The sequence below is a fragment of the Symsagittifera roscoffensis genome, chromosome 2, assembly GCF_963678635.1.
Source record: "Symsagittifera roscoffensis chromosome 2, txSymRosc1.1, whole genome shotgun sequence".
In the NCBI taxonomy this organism is placed as follows: domain Eukaryota; kingdom Metazoa; phylum Xenacoelomorpha; order Acoela; family Convolutidae; genus Symsagittifera; species Symsagittifera roscoffensis.
Window position 1 is genome coordinate 11,626,775 of NC_087063.1, and position 20,489 is coordinate 11,647,263.

General features: G+C 35.1%; 1 protein-coding gene across 1 annotated transcript; it reads left to right on the top strand.

Annotated features, from left to right (window-relative positions):
• The first annotated feature begins 13,047 nt into the window (after positions 1 to 13,047).
• LOC134840425 (uncharacterized) lies at positions 13,048 to 18,446 on the top strand. Its single transcript, XM_063856214.1, has 3 exons — positions 13,048 to 13,624; positions 14,315 to 14,407; positions 18,164 to 18,446. The coding sequence occupies exons 1-3, from the start codon at positions 13,445 to 13,447 to the stop codon at positions 18,314 to 18,316; spliced, it is 426 nt and encodes a 141-aa protein (XP_063712284.1). The 5' UTR covers positions 13,048 to 13,444; the 3' UTR covers positions 18,317 to 18,446.
• The last annotated feature ends 2,043 nt before the right edge of the window (positions 18,447 to 20,489 follow it).

Consider the following 20,489-nt stretch of genomic DNA (forward strand, 5'->3'; position numbering starts at 1 on the left):
AAGTTTGGAAGGTTTAAAGGTGGGGGTAGAGTGGAAAAAGTACTAAACGGCTCGGCTCTTTTCCAATCCCCCTTCGACTCTTTTTTCTTCCCCCTTTTCTGGTGTAACGAGTGATTTTACAAGGTTTAATATGAAGACCAAATGAGTTTGCCACATCCTAATTAGTCCGCATGTCAATTTTCATAATGATCGGACGATTTGAACAGTAATTTTACTAGTAAAAAAATTGCAGGGGGGAAGGAAAAAGAGCCCCCCTTCAAATTCAACTTTGAAAAACTTATTTAACCTTGTCATAATGCAACGAAATTTGGCGTGGTGAACAAATCGACAACTGCGAACAGATTTGTTTTTCATACTTTACAGCGTAACATCACTCTTTTAGCCGTAATAACAAGTAAAACAAACATAAAACTCGGTACTTTGAAATGGGGGACTGGAAAAGAGCCCACAAAACATTACTCTGCTAGGTCTAGTCATACAAAAGAGGGGTTTTTCCCATTATAGCCCCCCAGCCTTGTATCAAAAAAATTATAGCCCCCCAAACCTTTCCCATTATAGACCCCCCAACCTTTCCTATTATAGCCCCCCAAAGGTTTCTAATTATACTAATAGGCAGATCAAATAATTGATGATATAAAATCAACTAGGTTCATCAATCAATACTCAGTTCATGAAAAAGAAGTCATCGATATAAGTCAACTTAATGTCATAATTGAAATAATTCCATTAAAATAAATTTCATTATATATAGTAGTATAATCAGTATGCAATAGTGTGCATAAAAAGGAACGTTAATGGGGGGGGGGGGGGCTATTATGGGAAAGGTTTGGGGGGGCTATAATTTATTGGGGGAGGGGGTTGTAATGGGAGAGACCCTGAAAGAGCTAAGTTGAAATGCTATAATAAAAATCCTGGCTCTTTTTCCTTTTCCCTCCACCTCACTCAAACATGAATTTTATGCTCTAACGAGTGGTTTTACAAGGTTAATTATGCAGACCAAATATGTTTGTCATGGCCTAATTAGTCTTCAAGTCAATTTTCATGACAATCGGTAGAAGCGAACAGTAACTTCAAATATAAAAATTTGCAGGTGGGGGGGGGAAAGAGCCAAAGTCCTTCCGCTGCGAATCGACCCCCCTCCCCTTTTGGTACTAATGACTCGCCCCCACCTCCATAGCACATAAGAGTCAACTGCATGTAGTAAGGGCGGGTTTACAAAGTTGTGTATGAAGACCAATTGTGTTCGTCGCTGCCTCTTTTCCACTTTCCCCTCATACTTCAAAAATTTTATTTCATAGTTGTCCAATTGACATCACTGTGATCTTATGGATGTGATATCGACTGTGATATTATGGTGATGTAACTATATAAAGTATGGGCTCTTTTTCCTTTTCCCCCCACATGCAATTTTTTACATGTAAATTTGTTAACCACATCGTCCGATTGTTATGAAAATTTACGTACAGACTAATAAGGCCGCCACTACAAGCATATTTGGTCTTGATACTCAACCTCGTAAAACCACTCGTTACACTAATATATTGAACCTCGTGTGAGGTGGGGGGAAAGGAAAAAGAGCCAAAGTATGAAGAACGACGATTTGTTCACAATGGGTAATTTGTTCGTTATGCCTAGTTTCATTGCATTCCCGCACCGGAATTCCATGGATAATAATTGATTATAATCGAAAATTGTTGTCTAAAATGTTTTCATTATAACCCATTATTGTTACAAATTCAAACCACGAAATCGATTATATTGTCATTACAAACGATTTTTTTTCCGTAAAAACCCAATCCAATAAAATCCATTAAAATGGATTAAACTCCATTTAAAATCTGTTATAATTGATTATAACGGATTGTTTTTTTCCTTTTTTTTGCAAAATCATTTGCCAAACTTGAAAAATTTCTGCGTTAGTCACGGCCTACTCGCAATCTAAACCTACTCAAAAAAAACCCTTCCCTGACTTTGCCGCGATCCGCGTTTGTCCACCCCCTAGTTACTGTTTACCCCCCAGTTTAATTACCATTGAACGCGAACGGGGGAGGGGGATTACTCAGTGTGAACAACACCTATTTACCCCCATTCTCCATTTAACCCCCCCCCCCCCCCCCCCAGGTAAAACTTTGTTCCACCTTCTCCTCCATTTTTTTTTACCCCACCCACTTTCAGTAAAGGGGGTTAAACTATGATAAGAGGGCTAAGCTGAGGAGGGGTAGGATGAGTGGGGCGAGGGGCGGGGGTAAACTGACGAGAAGTAAACTCTGGGAGGAGGTAAGCTGGGGAAGGGGTTGTTTAAAGAGGCGATGAAGATTATGTAAAATAGAAAAATTAGAAAAAACTCAAATAAATAAAATCTTCTGTGAAAAAAAGTTTGAGAAATGTATTGTGGAAATCAGGACACGAAACAGGAAATCAAATGAGATAAAATTCATTATTTCTTCTCAAAAACTACATTTAATCAATTATAATCGATTATAATCTATTATAATAGATTATACTGATTAAAAATGTAATATGATTAGTCCATTTTCAATGGATTATAATCGGTATAACCGATTATAATGGATTCTATTGATGTAAAAAACACTAGGATTATAATCCATTTTTGATGAATCATAATCGATTATTTTGTAATTTTATAGATACTGACTATAAAATGACAATATAATCGATTATGATCCATGGAACTCCAGTACGGTTTATGATAACGCTTAAAAAAAGCTCTTTTCAAAAATGGGCTCTTTTCCACTCCCAAACTCCTACCCTCCTAGAAAACAAAAAAAACACCTACATCCTTGCCTACACAGTTAATAATTCGCAGTTAGAAGTATCCTTGGTTAATTACGCTTGTGATTTTAATTGGAGAGTTATTTCACATGCCTAGGGCTTACATTCTCTGTCCACAAAAGGTTAAACTACAGCCCGCATCCAAGTTTAGGCGTAAATAATCGATTATAACGGATTATTATGATGATTTTTTGACAATTATAATCGATTATAATTACCAAAATTAGGTCTTTAAGGGATTTATAATTGATTATAATCGTGATATTTTCCAAGAGATTATAATCTTTTATAATCGATTATAATTGATTATAATTGATTATAGCTCTTACTAAAAACCCTTAAAATCAATTATAATCAATTATAATCGATTAGAACCTCTTAATTTGCCAAAATTTTTCTTTTTTCGAATTATATTTTATGGGTTATTATTTTTGTGTCAATAAGAAAATCTCTAAAAGAGAGATCTCTTGAACACTTTGGTTCATCTGAACACAAAGTTTTTCCACGAAACAAAAGTTTCATAGAGATCCTTTCATATGAGTGGAAAGGTTCTCGCGGTAGATGAAAAATAAATTTTCCGAATCAATCATGAAACTAAATCAATTTGCTGATGTTTTGGTGTTCAAAAAAGCTTAAAATATGCATCGCAAAACAACTCTATTGGGGAAGAAATGAAAAAAAAACTTATAAAGTTGAATTAATTGGAAAAATTTAAAAATATTTTTTCATTTTTCATTGGAACCAACGTCCACAAAAAGCATAAAATATAAACATTTTAGATGCAACTTCGAAGACAAAAATGGATAAACAAAAGGGATTATAATCGATTATAATCGATTATAAGGGATTTTTGTGCAAAACTAATGAAATAGAAATTTGAATAAAAAAATGGATTATAATCAATTATAATCGATTATAAATGTGTCAAAAAATAGACGAATAAATAATCGATTATAATCGATTATAATGGATTGTAATTAATTATATTTTGATTTTAAAAAGAGAGATTTTAATTGATTATTAATTGATTAAAATCGATTATTTCGCAATTTTAGTGAGACTGGTACTAAAATCGTAATATAATCGATTATTAACGCTTGGAACTGGATGCGGGAGGTAGGTGGCGTCCTATATGACGAAAGGCGGAATGAACAAAAATTGTTTTTTTTAAAATTAATTTGAGTATTCAGAAATCTGAAAAATGGGCGGAGAATGGGCCGCCGAAAAAACAAAACAACTCCTCTGGGGGGTTTTGATTCTTTTAGTGATTGCATCATTCAACTTGAGGTTTTGAAAGAGCATTTTAGGTTCATTTTATCTTCCTATGGGAGAACTTTTTGGGTGAAATTTTTTTTTATTCTAGAAAACTTGATTTTAACAGAACACTTTGAATTATATGGGTTACGAATCCAGAATCGATATAATCCCGACCTTCGTATTTGGTGTGTCTGGCTTCCATTTGCAGCTGCTTCCGGTTCTTGTAGCCGCGTTGCAGTTTCATTGGGATGAAATCAAATTTCCTCCTCAAGCCTGCCATATCTTCCTGTTGATTGATGTTCGAGATGCCTGTTGTTGCTGTGAGCTCGGATTGTTACTGTTGTTTTCCCGAGGTGGTTTTTCTCTGAAGCCGTTGTTTTTGGCTTAAGCGTTTTCCTTTGTAAATTTCACCGTGGCTTCTGCTGTGTCCTTTTACTTGAATCCGATCATTATTGTTTTTTGGCACATAAAGGATGTTTTCTTTGTTTGTGAGAAGTCTTTTATCGTTTCCGATGTGTTCATCTTCATATTGGTGTCATCGCGTATCGGTGGTGAGAAGACTACAGTTTATTGCTGTTCTCCCGTAGCCGGGATTGGAGTTGATTCTACCAATTGAGCCTATTCTTAATCAAAACACTGATCTGGTTTCTCTATGCTGATCTCTGGCCCCTATTTAAGGTTCTTAAGGTGTTTTTCCATAATCGATTGCTTCCATGTCTTTTTTATTCCATGAGTTCGCGCCAAACTCACAAAAAAAATTTCTTGATGTCGGCAATTCATTATTTCTGAGATTGTTTCTGAGATTGTTTCTGTTGAGCAGTGTGGTTTCTAAATGTCTTTGTTTCTTTTATTTATTGATACTATGGATTTTTATTTTTCGTAAGCTCAAGAGAAATTGTTTGTAAAACAATTCTTAAATCAAAATGCTTAAAAAAGCGGAATCAATATGAAATTTTTATTTGTTTTTATGTAAACAAATTTCTTGTCTTTTTTTTAGTGTACTCAAGACATAGAAAATTGCTTCTTAGAGAATATTTTAGGCGCGTTCAATATAAACTTCTTTTCGTAACTGTATTTCATTAACACCTAAAATATCCTTTTAGTTGATATTTAGGTCTACTCTTTATATTTCGAAAAATCCTGCGTATAGTGATGATCTGAATACTTAAATGTTATTTATAAGGAAAGATATAAATGATATATCAAAATCAATTATCAATTTGGTCGAACTAAAAAAAAGGTCGACAAAATTTACGATTTTGTTTTTGAAAATCCACCCACCCCTCGAGAAAAGTTTAGAATTGGGGTTTTCTTTAACCTATTGTACTTTTAAGATGGTCGAGTTAATTTCATAGGGTCATCAAGGCAGCCATTTACTTTCTACTGAAAAACTGCAAAAATTGTGCGCTGTTTCCACCCACAGTCTTAAGAGCCAGATTTTAATTTGAACTTGCTTAGTTTTCTCTTGTTTTTTTTGTTGTTGCTTGACTCCTTATAATTAAATAATTTGCTTTGTTTTTCGTAAAATCACTTGATTGATTCTAGCTCAATCCTTTTATACTTTGTATGGCGTGTGGGGGGATGATTTTCACAAAAAAAAATCATACTTCAGAAAAAAATATATATATTTTTTACATTTAATTTTTTAATGTTATTACTGCTCCATGAAACCTTAAAGGCAGTCGGAACATTCAGGGTACGAGTTTCAGGCTTCGCCATGATACGAGTAGTCTTGTTTAAGCTTTCTATCTGGAACAGGACAACACTTCTCAATTTCATATTTATACAGGCCACTTGCAAAAAGCAACTGGACTCAAGTTTAATTTTCTCGTTTTAACGGCATTTGTAAAATCAGCTGATCTGATTTTTGTTCCGACTTTCGATACGACAGTAACGGAATACTTGTGCTCTAGGTGGGTTTTTTTTTTCTTCAGACAAACTTCGACTTTTTAATTTTGACGGAATTTTTTTATATCATTCGAAAGGTATTGTTGTCATGAGCTCAAATTTGAAAAGATATTTCACCTCTGATTAATTTTCGTAAAGTTACGGGGGTTTAAAGATTGCAATTTTGGCCAATTTGGGACAATTAACGCGCGATATATTTGGCGCTATTAACGCGTAAGCGGAGAGTTAATCCGTCTTAGAAATCGTTCCAAATTGGTTGAAAGAAGCTTATTTGCCATAATTGATTCGTTACAAGGAGTGAAACTTACATTTTTGTACTTTAAATGGCGTGTGGGGGAATGATTTTCATAAAAAATTTCAAATTTTAGAAAAAAAAATATTTTCATTTTGTTTTATTACATTTATTTTTTAAATGTTATTACTGCTCCATAAACTTTTAAAGGCTGTCGGAACATTCAGGGCTTCGCACTGATACGAGCAGTCTTGTTATCTTTTGAGTTACTGTGACAAAACTGAGCTTGACACTCTGAACTCAAAAATTTGAAAAATAAACTTATATCAACAAATTCTAGCACTATGACCAGCTGGCACAATGTAAATCCTGTGCATAAAAAAGATCCGGGATTTTGTAGTTTCTTTTGAAACTTGCCATTTGAAACACCTACTGGTGACTAAAACTCAATTTGCACTTCATCACAAAAACAGGATGATGACCCCTCATGTTGGAAGAAGTTTCAGACAAAGCTTTGCGGAAAAAACATACACCTCTTTGAAAAGCTTCAAAAACAAATAGTTTGAACACATTTTTCAAACTATTGACAGTTGACAAATTGTTTTTGATTTTCTCGAGTTGCATTCATTTTTTTTCTGTTTAAAAAATTGTTTCATATTGCTTTGAACAAACTGTAACTCCTTTGTGCCTTTAGATTTTTTTCGCTCCCAAGCTTTGCTAAAACTTCTAATATAACAACAATTTTCATGCCTGCTGTTATCCGTACGGACATTATAGTAAAACATCCATTGATATTGATTTAGCTTAGGAGCTAGAACTACCAGTTGGTAACATATACATGTTATAGACTTAGCTCACATTGATTAACATATAGAAGTCTGATGATTAAATAAGTACCTATTTATACGTAATGACATATGTACTTGTTCTTATGAGGCACTGTCTCTCAAATGATTCGAGGTCAGTGTCAGCCAGACTTAAACATAGAGTTGAATTTAAGTTGTTATCATTTCTCGCCTAATTCTTATCTAGCGCATACGCTTCACTAGACATAGATTTTACCTCATCTAATGGATGAGGGTATAACATGGCGCCGCCAGCATTTTCGGAAAACCCGCTTAGTATTCCGCCTTTCTTGCAAAAAGCTTCAGCGGAACCACCTACTGAATGGGAATTTTAGAATCAGCAATTATTCCTGGGGATTATTGCAAAAGACGGAATCAAATTACAAAACCTACTCGGACCACCACCACCAATTCGCAAACCACAAGAGACGGGGTAGGAACTACCAATAAATGGTGAAACAAACGTGCAAATCAGAGATCATGAACTATGTAACCAAGAAAAGCTAGTCCAATGGGAGAATCAATGTCAACTTCTAGACAACATTGGACCCACCGTGGACGGCGTGCCGTGGGAGGAAGCAGACATGAAGATTCGGAGTTACATTAATCTGTGCCTAGGGACTGAAGGCCAAAGGTGAATAAATAAATACTACCCTAACTTACAGATACACGATACAACGACGAGGGATTTGTGGGGCCGCTTACAAACATTGTTTGTGAAACCCAGAAACATAACATTCGATCGTTATGAAGCCTTCACACGAAAACAGGTAAAAACGAAAACCTTACAAGAATTTCACTGTGGGCTCACAGAACTCGTGGTTAAAGGCAATTTTAAATGCACAGCATGCAATGATGGAGGACTCGAGGCGGAAATAAGCAGAGATTTATTTACCGCAAATATGTCAAATGACGAGGTCCAAAGAGATCTGTTGGCAGAAACCAAATCGCCCGACCAGGCGTTAGATTACGCAGTGATACGCAAGAAAGGCCTCGAAAATCAAATCCACATCAGAAAGCAGGGAATTTCCGGCAACCAAAGCAGATTTACAAACAAAAAATCGGAGCCAGTCAACTTCGTAAAAAAAAAGGGCGGCTACAAACCTCAACCGCGGAGTGGACGTAGCCGAGGAGGAATGAAACCGAGAAATAACACCGACAGGCTCTCGTTAAAGCTTGTAACAAATTAAAGCTTGTTTCAAATGCGTCAACTGACTTTCAGCGAATCACATCGCACAGTTTCCGGCATGAGATAAGATCTGACGAAAAGGGGTCATGTCGTGAAACTATGCAAGTATAGCGAGATCAACGCAATCCAAAAGAACGTTTCGGCAAAACAAGACTTACAGGACACAGACACGACCGCCTACGTCAATTACATCCAAGCAGGCGATATTATCCCGGGATGGGAATTGATCCATCCAGATGATACATCCACAAACTGGATACATTTTGAGCCAAAACGAGCGGATAAAATCACTGATACCGATCTCCAAGGACACCTTATACGAGTCTGCTCGGAGAAAAATAGCATAGTTTTCAATGCCGACACAGGATCTCCAACTTCTTTTGTGAATGAAAAAACAGCTAACCTCCTGGCATCCACAGTGAAATCGGCACACAAAATCAAAATGGGAGACGACGACGAAGCTAATCGAATGGTTTGCTACAATGGATACAAAATCCCTTCACTTGGGCGATTAATCGCCCCTATAGAATGAGGAGGATGGACGATTCAAACAGCTTCCTTCATAGTGGTGGACGACAGACGAGCGAACATCCTGGGGCGCAACCTTCAACCACAAATCGGAATACAACTACACCAGGAAAGCAAACCAGTCGGTAAGTCAACACTTCATGTTAACAATATTGACAGCTCAGACGCACAAATAGCGACATGGGTCAGAACCACGTACCCTGGACTTTGTACACGGATAAGGCGCTCAAAAAACCACATTGTTCATACTAATTTTTGAAAGAATTCAGAGCTCTGCAACAACGAGGGAGAAGTCCCATTCATATTCAAGAAGAAGTGGAAAACTAAATTCGATCGTTAATTGATCAAGTTCATCTAGTCCGCTTGAAGAAATGCAGTGACCAACAATTCATAAGCCCTATTGTGATTACGGTGAAAAAGGACCAATCAATAAACCTTGATGTTTTGTTAGACAACATAGCACAATCGGCTCAAGAGGGTACAAATAAACCGGTGACGACATATTTTTCTACAATAGACCTTCGCTACGCGATTAGCCAACTACCACTTGACGAAACAACACGAACGCTGTGTAATTTTAGCATAATTCGTGACAGAGCAGCGGGAACCTACCAGTTCCAAACAGGCTTCTACGGGCTCACCGATATGTCCACGAAGTTTCAGAAAGCTATAGATCTGACACTTAAAAACGAAAAAGACACTTTCGCATTTTTGGATGATATTCTTATCATTTCGCGCGGTACTAAGGAAAATTAACAAAAGTTCTAAATAAGTTGGATACCGAAAACATGGCCATCTCAGTAGACAAATTTAAATTTGGCTGCAAAGAATAAGAGTGGCTGGGATTTGTTATAAATGAAGACGGCACAACCCCTATACAAAAGAAAACAGACGCAATGATAAACCTGCAACATCCAAAAACATACAAACAACTGAAACGCTTTATGGGGTCTACCCATCACTTGAACAAGTTTATCCCTAACCTGGCTCAATTATGTACTCCCTTACGACCTCTACTGTCTACAACCAACAAATTTAACTTTTTATGGAAGGAGGAAAATGACCTAAACATAGAGAGTTGAATTTAAGTTGTTATCGTTTCTCGTCTAATTCTTACCTAGCGCATACGTTTCACTGGACATAGATTATACCTCACCTAACGGATGAGGGTATAACACCTGCTTTGACTGTTTCTGCCTCTGTGACCTAGAACGTTTTGCTCTTGAAATTAGCTTTATAACCTTATACAATAGCTTAGCCAGAAAAATTATCTTGTTATTTTTTTGAAAATCCTCATGGAAAAATCATAGATTCTCCCCTGAAAAGGTTGCTGTGTATATAGAGCAGAGGGTCTTGACCTCGTAATTAATATTTACTTTCTCCCAATACTGTTTTAAGTTTTTTTCTGCAGCAGGGAATGAAATTTATTAAATTAAGCTTGCCTCATGAGATTCATAAAGTTTGCTACGAGGCAATAGTAGTTGTTTTTAGAAAAGATTGACACAAGCTCGTCCATTTTTCGATCTCCGCTCTAAAAACGAAAAGTTAAATCCGTTTTTTCTCGGCGCTCGGAGAATTTTGCTTCTTTAATTGCATCTCGAATCACGACCAAAAGGGTTTCAATGTAGCATATCATTCAACTCGCGATAATTATTCACTTCAGTCATCAAAGTGTCAGTTTTGCAGTTTAATCTTCTGTTTTCACTCCATGATTTTAGTTTTTTTCTGATAAAAGACGAGTTTACCCGTCTTGTATCAAAAGAGGGGCTGAGGCTTTAAGGAGCTGATCAAATTATGAAAAACGAAATAAAAACGTCTGTAAACCGTTTTTGGATAGATGTAACACAGTACTTGATTGGCAGTATTCAGTTTTGTGTCTTATAATAGTTTTTGCAATAAGTAAAGCCACCAGATTTGGCGTCTGAAAACTTCCGCATACATTCCAAAAATAATCTTTCATTTTCCTTATTTTTCTCAGCTTCGATTCTTTTGGCCTCTACTTCCTCCTTTACATCAGGACAGTCGGCTTGGTTCACATCGGCCAGCAGAACATCGATTCCTTTTCTGATCAACTTTTCTTGTATAATTTTGAAGTCAGCTTCATTGATTATTTTGTCTCTTGACAAGACCCACGCCGATTCCATTTTCACAGGAACAGCCTCTCGGCAGAAGTAAATAACAGCAAATTTGTCGTCCAAGTAAACAACAAGTCTGTTGTTGTTTGCAATTTTCCTCAGGACCGGTTGAGGGGATGTGGAAATTTGATCGATTGTAAAAGCCCCCAATGACGTGCTTCTGATGCTCATGGGTTGTCTGCAAATGAAGGTTTCTTTCTTGTAGTCCGAGTTAGACGAAAAACTGAGAAAGGTTTCGTTCAGTTCTACGTACCAGCCTAATAAATGAAACGTCATAACCCTTGGCGTGAGGAGTTCGAAACCCTGACTGTCCAGCCAAAGGATCTTTCCTTTGAGTTTTTAAAATTCTTTTGACATTCATTTTTGACAAACTAAGCCTAAAGTTTTTTGTTACCCCACCAAAATGTAATTAATTTGTGTGAGATTGCGTGCCGAAAAACGCAAACTTTTTTTGTTATAATTTTTTAACTTTTTTCGTTTGTTTTTTGAAATTTCGCTTCGGAAAAAAAATTGAGGAGTAAATAGATTATTTTATTCTCATAGGAGACCTCGATTCAATTTGGGAAGCGTAAAAAAGTAATTTTATTTATTTAACTTTGACAGTTTTCTGTGAAGGAGCATAATTTGTAATTTGTTAGTCTCCAGCGCTTTTGATGCTCATTATTTGATGCTCGCATACATTTTTGTCGGGCGGCTTTTTGTTTAAAAAACCGACATCCCCTTTGTGTGAAAAACTCAGGGAATGAAGAATTTATGGAGTAAAGTACTTAGAGGGCGAACACGTATGGTTTAAAAATGGCGGGTTAAAAACATATGACTGAAAAGTGGTGGGTGAAAAGGTTTGGTTTAAAAAGTGGCGTGTTTTAAAAAACGAGGACACCGCTAACCTCCTGCATCCTTTTTAAAGGCGTGATCTAGAATAGTACACCTCTCTCCCCTGGGTGATGAATATGCTCCTCTCTTCACTTCGTACCACCTGCCCCCGTAAAGCTGTTCACTTATGTGCACTGCCGAAACCAGAGGACATCTTTGAGGTCGAGCGCTGTCATTTCTAACCACAAATAACAATAAGAGAACTGCTGAAGCTAAACCTGAAACAAGTCTCATTTCCACCGAAAACTTCGTTGTGAATAACGAAGCTAACTTCAAAACTAACTTCAGAACTTGAGTGGATTCGTTATGAGAATAATGTTTTGGTCAATTCATAGTGCAAATATCTGAGGTGAAAGTTTGTTTGGATGGTGATACTCTTTGCTTGTCTGATGCTATAGAAACATCGCACGTTTTTCTTCTGGAAAAAGTAGAGAGTGTTTACGGGTTACTTCTTAAAGCGAAATATAGTTGCGCGAGCTCGCAATTTTTTTTTAAATTTTCGACTAATTTTATGGAACGAAAGGCAACTTTTTTGGATATCATCGAAGTGTACTTTTAAGATTTGAGATTTAACATTTAAGGAACACTTAATTTTGCTTATCATTGAGCTGTGTAATTTTACCTCACACTCGCAAGCACCGATCATGAATCGGATCATGGTGGGTCTCGACCCACAGACCTTTCGACTGAGAGTCCTAAGTAACTTCTCCATCGCTTTTCAGAACTATAATATCATTTGCGTCAGATTTATTCTTAGATTCGTCTTTGGCTAAGCAGACATATTTACGCATGAACCGTGATTACAACGTGTTTTTTTATTATAAAAAAGGTAAACAAATTAACTGTTAAAAAATCTCGAGCCGTCGGGAGTTTGACTCTTTTCCGCCCGAGAGAGCTACTTTTCACTATTGTTCATACATTTTCCGCTTACCAACTCAAAAAGTTTTCATGATGCCGCCCACCATATTTGAAGACACATTTTTTGCCAAAAACGCATTTTGTCAAAATTTCCAAAAATTATTTGAAATAGTCAGTTCTGACTTTTCTTATTTTATTAAAGGAATCGCATTTATTAATGGTTTATTCGCCAAAAGCAAAGTTTAATTGTGTGGACGGGAAAACAAGAAAATCAGTTAATATCATTAGCAGTATTTCATATTTTTTCGCACGTTGTTTTTTTTTGAAATTTCAATTTAACAATTTGCAAAAAAAACACCAAGCCCCATTTCTTGACAAGCCGATGTCAGATAACAAAGAAAAATTTTGCGCATCATTGAATTTCACCTGTTGGACCATTTGCTATCTTCAATCGTATTGAAAATTTCACTTTCTCGGAGGATTGAGATCAAATTGATTTATTGCGGTGTTCAGTTACATATTAAACTCGATTGAAAATTTTGTTTCTTTTTTTAGTTTGTGTTTCAACTATATTTTTATTCATTTTGAAGCAAATAATTAATCTTTCGTTTCAACTTTTTGAAAAAGTTTTGGTTCTATTAAATTTTTGAAGATAAATTGCAAAAATTTCGCAAAACTTCGAAAAATAGGACCACGTTTTAACATTTGTTAAACAATTTCAAAAAATAGATTCACGTTGTGGAAACTTTCAAAACTTTTGAAATCCTCTGAGTAAACTCCTCAAATTGCTGGATACAATAATTAAAATTTATTTTCACTGATTGAAATGGACGATTCGAAGGTCTATTCACGCATCAACTGGTTGAACCACGATGACCCCATGTTGCGTCAGCTGCGTCAAGGTCAACGAACTCTTCTGAACTCTATCCGAATCCAGCAGCAGCAACAACAGACGACCTTGACCTTGCAGGAGGGGGAGGGGGAAGATGTTCACCCTGTTATGCAGGTAGGTGGGGCCATGTATAATCATAATTATATAAAAACTGTTTATTTATATAAGCAAATTAACAAAGCACGCGAACAAATTTACCGCCTAGGAGAGCACTGTTTGACCTCTAGGTCCGTTCACAGGTGTCTCAGAGCAGAAATTGATATAAGATGTTTTTGATTTTTGTGGACCAATAATTTTTTCTATATTAGAATTTGTATTTGAATTTAAATATTTATAAAGTTTTGAACTATTTGATCATTTCTAATTCATCTTTAAGCGGATTTCGCCAAAAAAAAACAAAAAAAGGAACTTTTGCCAGGAAAAAAATGCATATAACCTTAAGTGTTTTTATAAAAGTACGCAGATTAAGTAAATTCAAATCTAACTACTTCATGGGTAACCAGTTAGACTTGGAATTACTTCATGTTTACAATTCTTAGGAGTAAATTATGGTACCGTACCATTAACACAATTTTCCTTAGCACACTATCGAGAGCAGGGCTTGAAACACACATGGCTTAACAGCAACGAATGTGGTACATTATTTCGTCTCTCACGCATTTCTACCCAATTCATTTGGGGCAAAAATGCCTCAGTAAACTCAAGAGTGGTTAAATGTGAATAGACAAACTGGATCAACTATCGCATATGTGAGTAATTTGAGGCGGTGTTAATCAATTCACCCCAAGTGTTGTCTTCTTTTAGGTGTACTACCGGGTGGCGGAGTGGATGGAGCGAGACAAGGAATTTTACAATCTCACTGAGCTCATGCACTTCATGGTTCCGCACCACATCAAGGTGATATTAAAAAGAAAAAAAATACTAAAAAATAATCTAAAAAAAATTATTAATACAATAGTAATAAACACTAAATTTTTTCTAGAATGAGCATACATGACTCCCTGGAGGGAACAATTACGCCCAGTTGAGGATTTTGTCCTAAAATCTACTTAGAAAAATTAGGTTTCAATACTAGGCTAACATAAATTAACAAAAACTCAAAAAAATTTTATCAAAATGTTCAATTTTATCTGATGTTAATCTATCACAGAGAAATAATTATTTGTCCTTCAATATGTTCAGTACATCGACAACCTTTTTTTAATAGTTTTTTGAAAAACCAGAAAATTATTTTTATTGGAATAAGACTAAGTTTTGAAGTTTTTGATAAAAGTTAATTTTTGAATAAGCCTTCTTTAATCAGTCTACTTGCTCTCTTTTAACTGTCATAATTAGAATCAAAGCCAAAAGTTTCATAACGGTTTTTCTTGACAATTAAAAAATGTTGGAGATTCTTTGTGTCATTCGAATTACGACTGAAAACGTTTCAATTTGACACATCACTCAACTCAATCCGACGAGAATTTGTGGTAACTGGTAATTAAACCCCAGTCGACGACAAAACTCATCCTCTTTTTCAATGGTGGGCACAAAACTTACACTATATTTTGTTCAATTTTATAGCTGCTTTTTAGAGTGGACTGCACATTTTGTTGTTGAATTGTTCTCAAAATTAAAACTGTTTGCGACTTCGCCGTAGACCACAAAAAAAAAACATTTCAAAAAAGTAAAATCTTCTATAATATACCGCATCAAAATTTTTCAATATGAAAATGAGTAGGATAAGAATATTTTGTGCTGTTTGCACAGCAATCAGTGATCCTTGTTGTTCCGACCATTGAAAATGGGGAGGAACTTTGTATTCGGGGTGTTTTAGTTTTTTTTTCACGCAAAATCAGCTACCACAAAAAATCATCGGACTGGGTAGAGTGATATACCATAATAAAGCCCTTTCAGTCGTGACTCGGACGACAATAAAAAATTTAACAAAAGTTTTCCCAGTGTTGAGAAAAACCGGTATGAAGTTTTTAATTTTTTGTCTTAATTCGAGCGAATAAAGAAAACAAGCAGGCTTACAACAGCTGAGTTATGCCTAAAACTTAATTTCAAGCAAGTAAAACAAGTTTTTGGAGTTTTTTTAGTTTCAGTTTGGGAATCAAAACTTCAAAAAAAGCAAAAATTTTCCGGAAAAAAATTTAAAAGTTGTTTAACTTTTTCGTTTTTTAAGTAAATTTTCTACAAAACTCGTTTTCCAATTGGCCTGCTTGAATCTGGTTGTCGAATCGGCCTAAATCTGATTGTGAATGCTTGAATCTGATTGTCGCCCAAGTTCTATTTTTTTCGTTAAAATCTTTTTTCACACCACGCAGAAAAATTGTATTTTTGTATTTTTTTTATATTTTTTTAAAATATTTTTTAAGACTATGGTCGGTAAAATCTGTGCTGTTTTCACAGTAACTGGATATTCTTGTGTTATTATAAACGAAGACAACTCGATAGGCAGCTTAATTCTTTGTTTTCTCTTAAGATCGGAATAATTTTTTATTTAAATTATAATTCCATAATTCCATTGTTGACACAAAATTTGTCTAAAAAGCGTACCTTACTATAGTTTTGAACATGATCAAGTTCTAGGCTTTCGCTCAGATCCTTTCAGCGAACGATCAGCCAAAAATGACATGTTTGAGGGAAAAGTGTTTTTATTCGAGTGTGTTTAAATTTTTTTCCACGCAAAATCAGCTACCACAAAAAATCATTTGACTGTGTAGAATGATATATCATAATAAAGCCCTTTCAGTCGTGACTCGGACGACAAAAAAAAATTAACAAAAGTTTTCCCAGTGTTGAGAAAAATCGATATGAAATTTTTAATTTTTTGTCTTAATTCGAGCGAATAAAAAAACAAGCAGGCTTACAACAGCTGAGTTATGCCTAATTTCAGACCTTAAAATTTAATTTTAAGCAAATAAAACTAGTTTTTGTAGTTTTTTAGTTTCATTTTGGGAATCAAAACTTTTTCTAGTCAATTTTCTACAAAACTCGTTTTCCAATTGGCCTGCTTGAATCTGATTGTTGATTCTGCTTAAATCTGATTGTGAATGCTTGAATCTGATTGTCGCCCAAGTTCTATTTTTTCGTTCAAATCTTTTTTTCACACAGCGCAGAAAAATTGTATTTTTTGTAATTTTTTTGTATTTTTTAAGACTATGGTCGGAACATTCTGTGCTGTTTGCACAGTAACCGGCTATTTTTGTGTTAAGTATTTTTTTAAACAAAGACAACTCGATAGGCAGCTTAATTTGTTGTTTTCTCCTAAGATCGGAATAATGGTTTATTCAAATTACAATTCCATAATTCCATTGTCTAATATGCGTAACTTACTATAGCTTTGAACTCGTTTTCCAAGTGGCCTGCTTGAATCTGGTTGTCGAATCGGCCTAAATCTGATTGTGATTGCTTGAATCTGATTGTCGCCCAAGTTCTATTTTTTTCGTTAAAATCTTTTTTCACACCACGCAGAAAAATTGTATTTTGGTATTTTTTTTATATTTTTTTAAAATATTTTTTTAAGACTATGGTCGGTAAAATCTGTGCTGTTTTCACAGTAACTGGATATTCTTGTGTTATTATAAACGAAGACAACTCGATAGGCAGCTTAATTCTTTGTTTTCTCTTAAGATCGGAATAATTTTTTATTTAAATTATAATTCCATAATTCCATTGTTGACACAAAATTTGTCTAAAAAGCGTATCTTACTATAGTTTTGAACATGATCAAGTTCTAGGCTTTCGCTCAGATCCTTTCAGCGAACGATCAGCCAAAAATGACATGTTTGAGGGAAAAGTGTTTTTATTCGAGTGTGTTTAAATTTTTTTCCACGCAAAATCAGCTACCACAAAAAATCATTTGACTGTGTAGAATGATATATCATAATAAAGCCCTTTCAGTCGTGACTCGGACGACAAAAAAAAATTAACAAAAGTTTTCCCAGTGTTGAGAAAAATCGATATGAAATTTTTAATTTTTTGTCTTAATTCGAGCGAATAAAAAAACAAGCAGGCTTACAACAGCTGAGTTATGCCTAATTTCAGACCTTAAAATTTAATTTTAAGCAAATAAAACTAGTTTTTGTAGTTTTTTAGTTTCATTTTGGGAATCAAAACTTTTTCTAGTCAATTTTCTACAAAACTCGTTTTCCAATTGGCCTGCTTGAATCTGATTGTTGATTCTGCTTAAATCTGATTGTGAATGCTTGAATCTGATTGTCGCCCAAGTTCTATTTTTTCGTTCAAATCTTTTTTTCACACAGCGCAGAAAAATTGTATTTTTTGTAATTTTTTTGTATTTTTTAAGACTATGGTCGGAACATTCTGTGCTGTTTGCACAGTAACCGGCTATTTTGGTGTTAAGTATTTTTTTAAACAAAGACAACTCGATAGGCAGCTTAATTTGTTGTTTTCTCCTAAGATCGGAATAATGGTTTATTCAAATTACAATTCCATAATTCCATTGTCTAATATGCGTAACTTACTATAGCTTTGAACATGATCAAATTCTAGGCTTTCGCTCAGATCCTTTCAGCAAACAATGAGCCAAAAATGACATGTTTGAGGGAAAAGTGTTTTTTAGTTATTGTGGTGGTAGCTTAATGAGCTGCTTTCATAGCAACAGGCTATCCTTGTTAATTATAATTTGGTTTGTTAATATAACAGGACAGTGATGTGATTCCGGAGCCCCTGGTGGCGGCATTCTTGTCAGCCCTGCTGTTCATGGGTCTTCTGGGCACAGTCCTTCTCCTGCTCACCCTCTGCTTCTACTTCACATACTACCACCAGAGATCACTGGCCAGAGAGTCCGAAATATAGCAGATAGACTGTTGTTACTAGACACAATTATAACAGACTGCGCGGCTGGATAAAAGCCTATTAGATTTTAAACTATGATTAATAGATTAGTTTTAACCTGCTAGGTTGACAAACTATACAAACGTATTAAAAAAACCCTATAGAATCAATATTTAAAAAAACCATCTAGATGTTTGAGTTTAGTAGCTCTGAGAGTCCGAAATATGGGACTCTCCGAAATACTGGCCAGAGAATCCGAAATATAACAGACTGTTATTGTTATAAGACACAATTATAGCCGACTACAGCTAACCTATCAGAATTTGGACTATCATTATTAGATTAATTTTAACCTAATAGAATGACCCTATCGAAACGTTATCTTATAAATATCTGATTCAATTTAAATTGTATTCACGGGGCATGGATTTTGCAACTTTAAGTTTTAGAGTTTTAGAGCTATTGAATGAAAGTTTTGTTTTTTCACTTTCTACAGTTTCTTTACAAATACTAGGGATTCACAGTTGGAATTCTGACCTTTTGGGTTGAAATTTCACTGTTATAAAAATATAAACTTTTGAACAATTATTGAGCAATCTCGCACAATTTTTTCCTGTTGAGCGAAAAGAGTTTTTAATCAATATTTAAAAAAATCATCTAGATGTTTGAGTTCAGTAGCTCTAGAAGTTTATAGGGGATGGTGAAAGTCCACCTTCATCAAAATCGAATTGCAATGGAATGAACAATTTTTTCATCTTTTTGCCGTTTTCTCTACAACCACTAGAGATTCACGGTTGAAGTTTTGACATATGATGGATGAAATTGTGAGGACTTTTATGAGAGCCTAGATCAGGTCCTTAACTTTCCAGCAAATACTCTTAGGTCTAAAGTTGCAAACTAATTCTACTATATACTAGGGTTTTTTTACACGAAGAACACTTCAAATTGAAAAGCCAAACGACGATTTGAAAACAATTTGTACGGTTTTTGATACGACTATATTCTTATAAACAGAGTTTGATTCATCTCAGAAACATGAGAAAAAATTGTTCATTTCACTGCTTGAAAACTAAAGAAGGCAACTTTTACGTCCCGTGATTGTAACTTATTCGTACATGATCCCCTGGTTGACTCAATAATCATATTGTTTGTCCCGTGATTGTAATTTATTCGTACATGATCCCCTGGTTTACTCAATAATCATATTGTTTGTCCCGTGATTGTAATTTATTCGTACATGATCCCCTGGTTGACTCAAAAATCATATTGTTTGTCCCGTGAGTGTAATTTATTCGTACATGATCCCCTGGTTGACTCAGAAATCATATTATTTGTGCCGTGATTGTAATTTATTCGTACATGATCCCCTGGTTGACTCAAAAATCATATTGTTTGTCCCGTGATTGTAATTTATTCGTACATGATCCCCTGGTTGACTCAAAAATCATATTATTTGACCCGTGATTGTAATTTATTCGTACATGATCACCTGGTTGACTCAATAATCATATTGTTTGTCCGGTGATTGTAACCTATTCATACATGATCCCCTGGTTGACTCAATAATCATATTGTTTGTCCCGTGATTGTAACTTATTCGTACATGATCCCCTGGTTTACTCAATAATCATATTGTTTGTCCCGTGATTGTAACTTATTCGTACATGATCTCCTGGTGGACTCAATAATCATATTGTTTGTCCCGTGAGTGTAATTTATTCGTACATGATCCCCTGGTTGACTCAAAAATCATATTATTTGTGCCGTGATTGTAATTTATTCGTACATGATCCCCTGGTTGACTCAATAATCATATTGTTTGTCCCCTGATTGTAACTTATTCGTACATGATCCCCTGGTTGACTCAAAAATCATATTGTTAGTCCCGTGATTTTAATTTATTCGTACATGATCCCCTGGTTGACTCAATAATCATATTGTTTGTCCCGTGATTGTAACTTATTCGTACATGATCCCCTGACTGACTCAATAATCATATTGTTTGTCCCGTGATTGTAATTTATTCGTACATGATCCCCTGGTTGACTCAAAAATCATATCATTTGTCCCGTTATTGTAATTTATTCGTACATGATCCCCTGGTTGACTCAATAATCATATTGTTTGTCCCGTGATTGTAACTTATTCGTAGATGATCCCCTGGTTGACTCAATAATCATATTGTTTGTCTCGT

Bases quoted from the DNA above. Each gene is read 5' to 3' on its own strand.
- LOC134840425 (XM_063856214.1), top strand. From the start codon at position 13,445: ATGGACGATTCGAAGGTCTATTCACGCATCAACTGGTTGAACCACGAT. The intron at 13,625-14,314 runs GTAGGTGGGGCC...GTCTTCTTTTAG, and splicing joins ATGTTCACCCTGTTATGCAG to GTGTACTACCGGGTGGCGGA. The intron at 14,408-18,163 runs GTGATATTAAAA...TTAATATAACAG, and splicing joins TGGTTCCGCACCACATCAAG to GACAGTGATGTGATTCCGGA.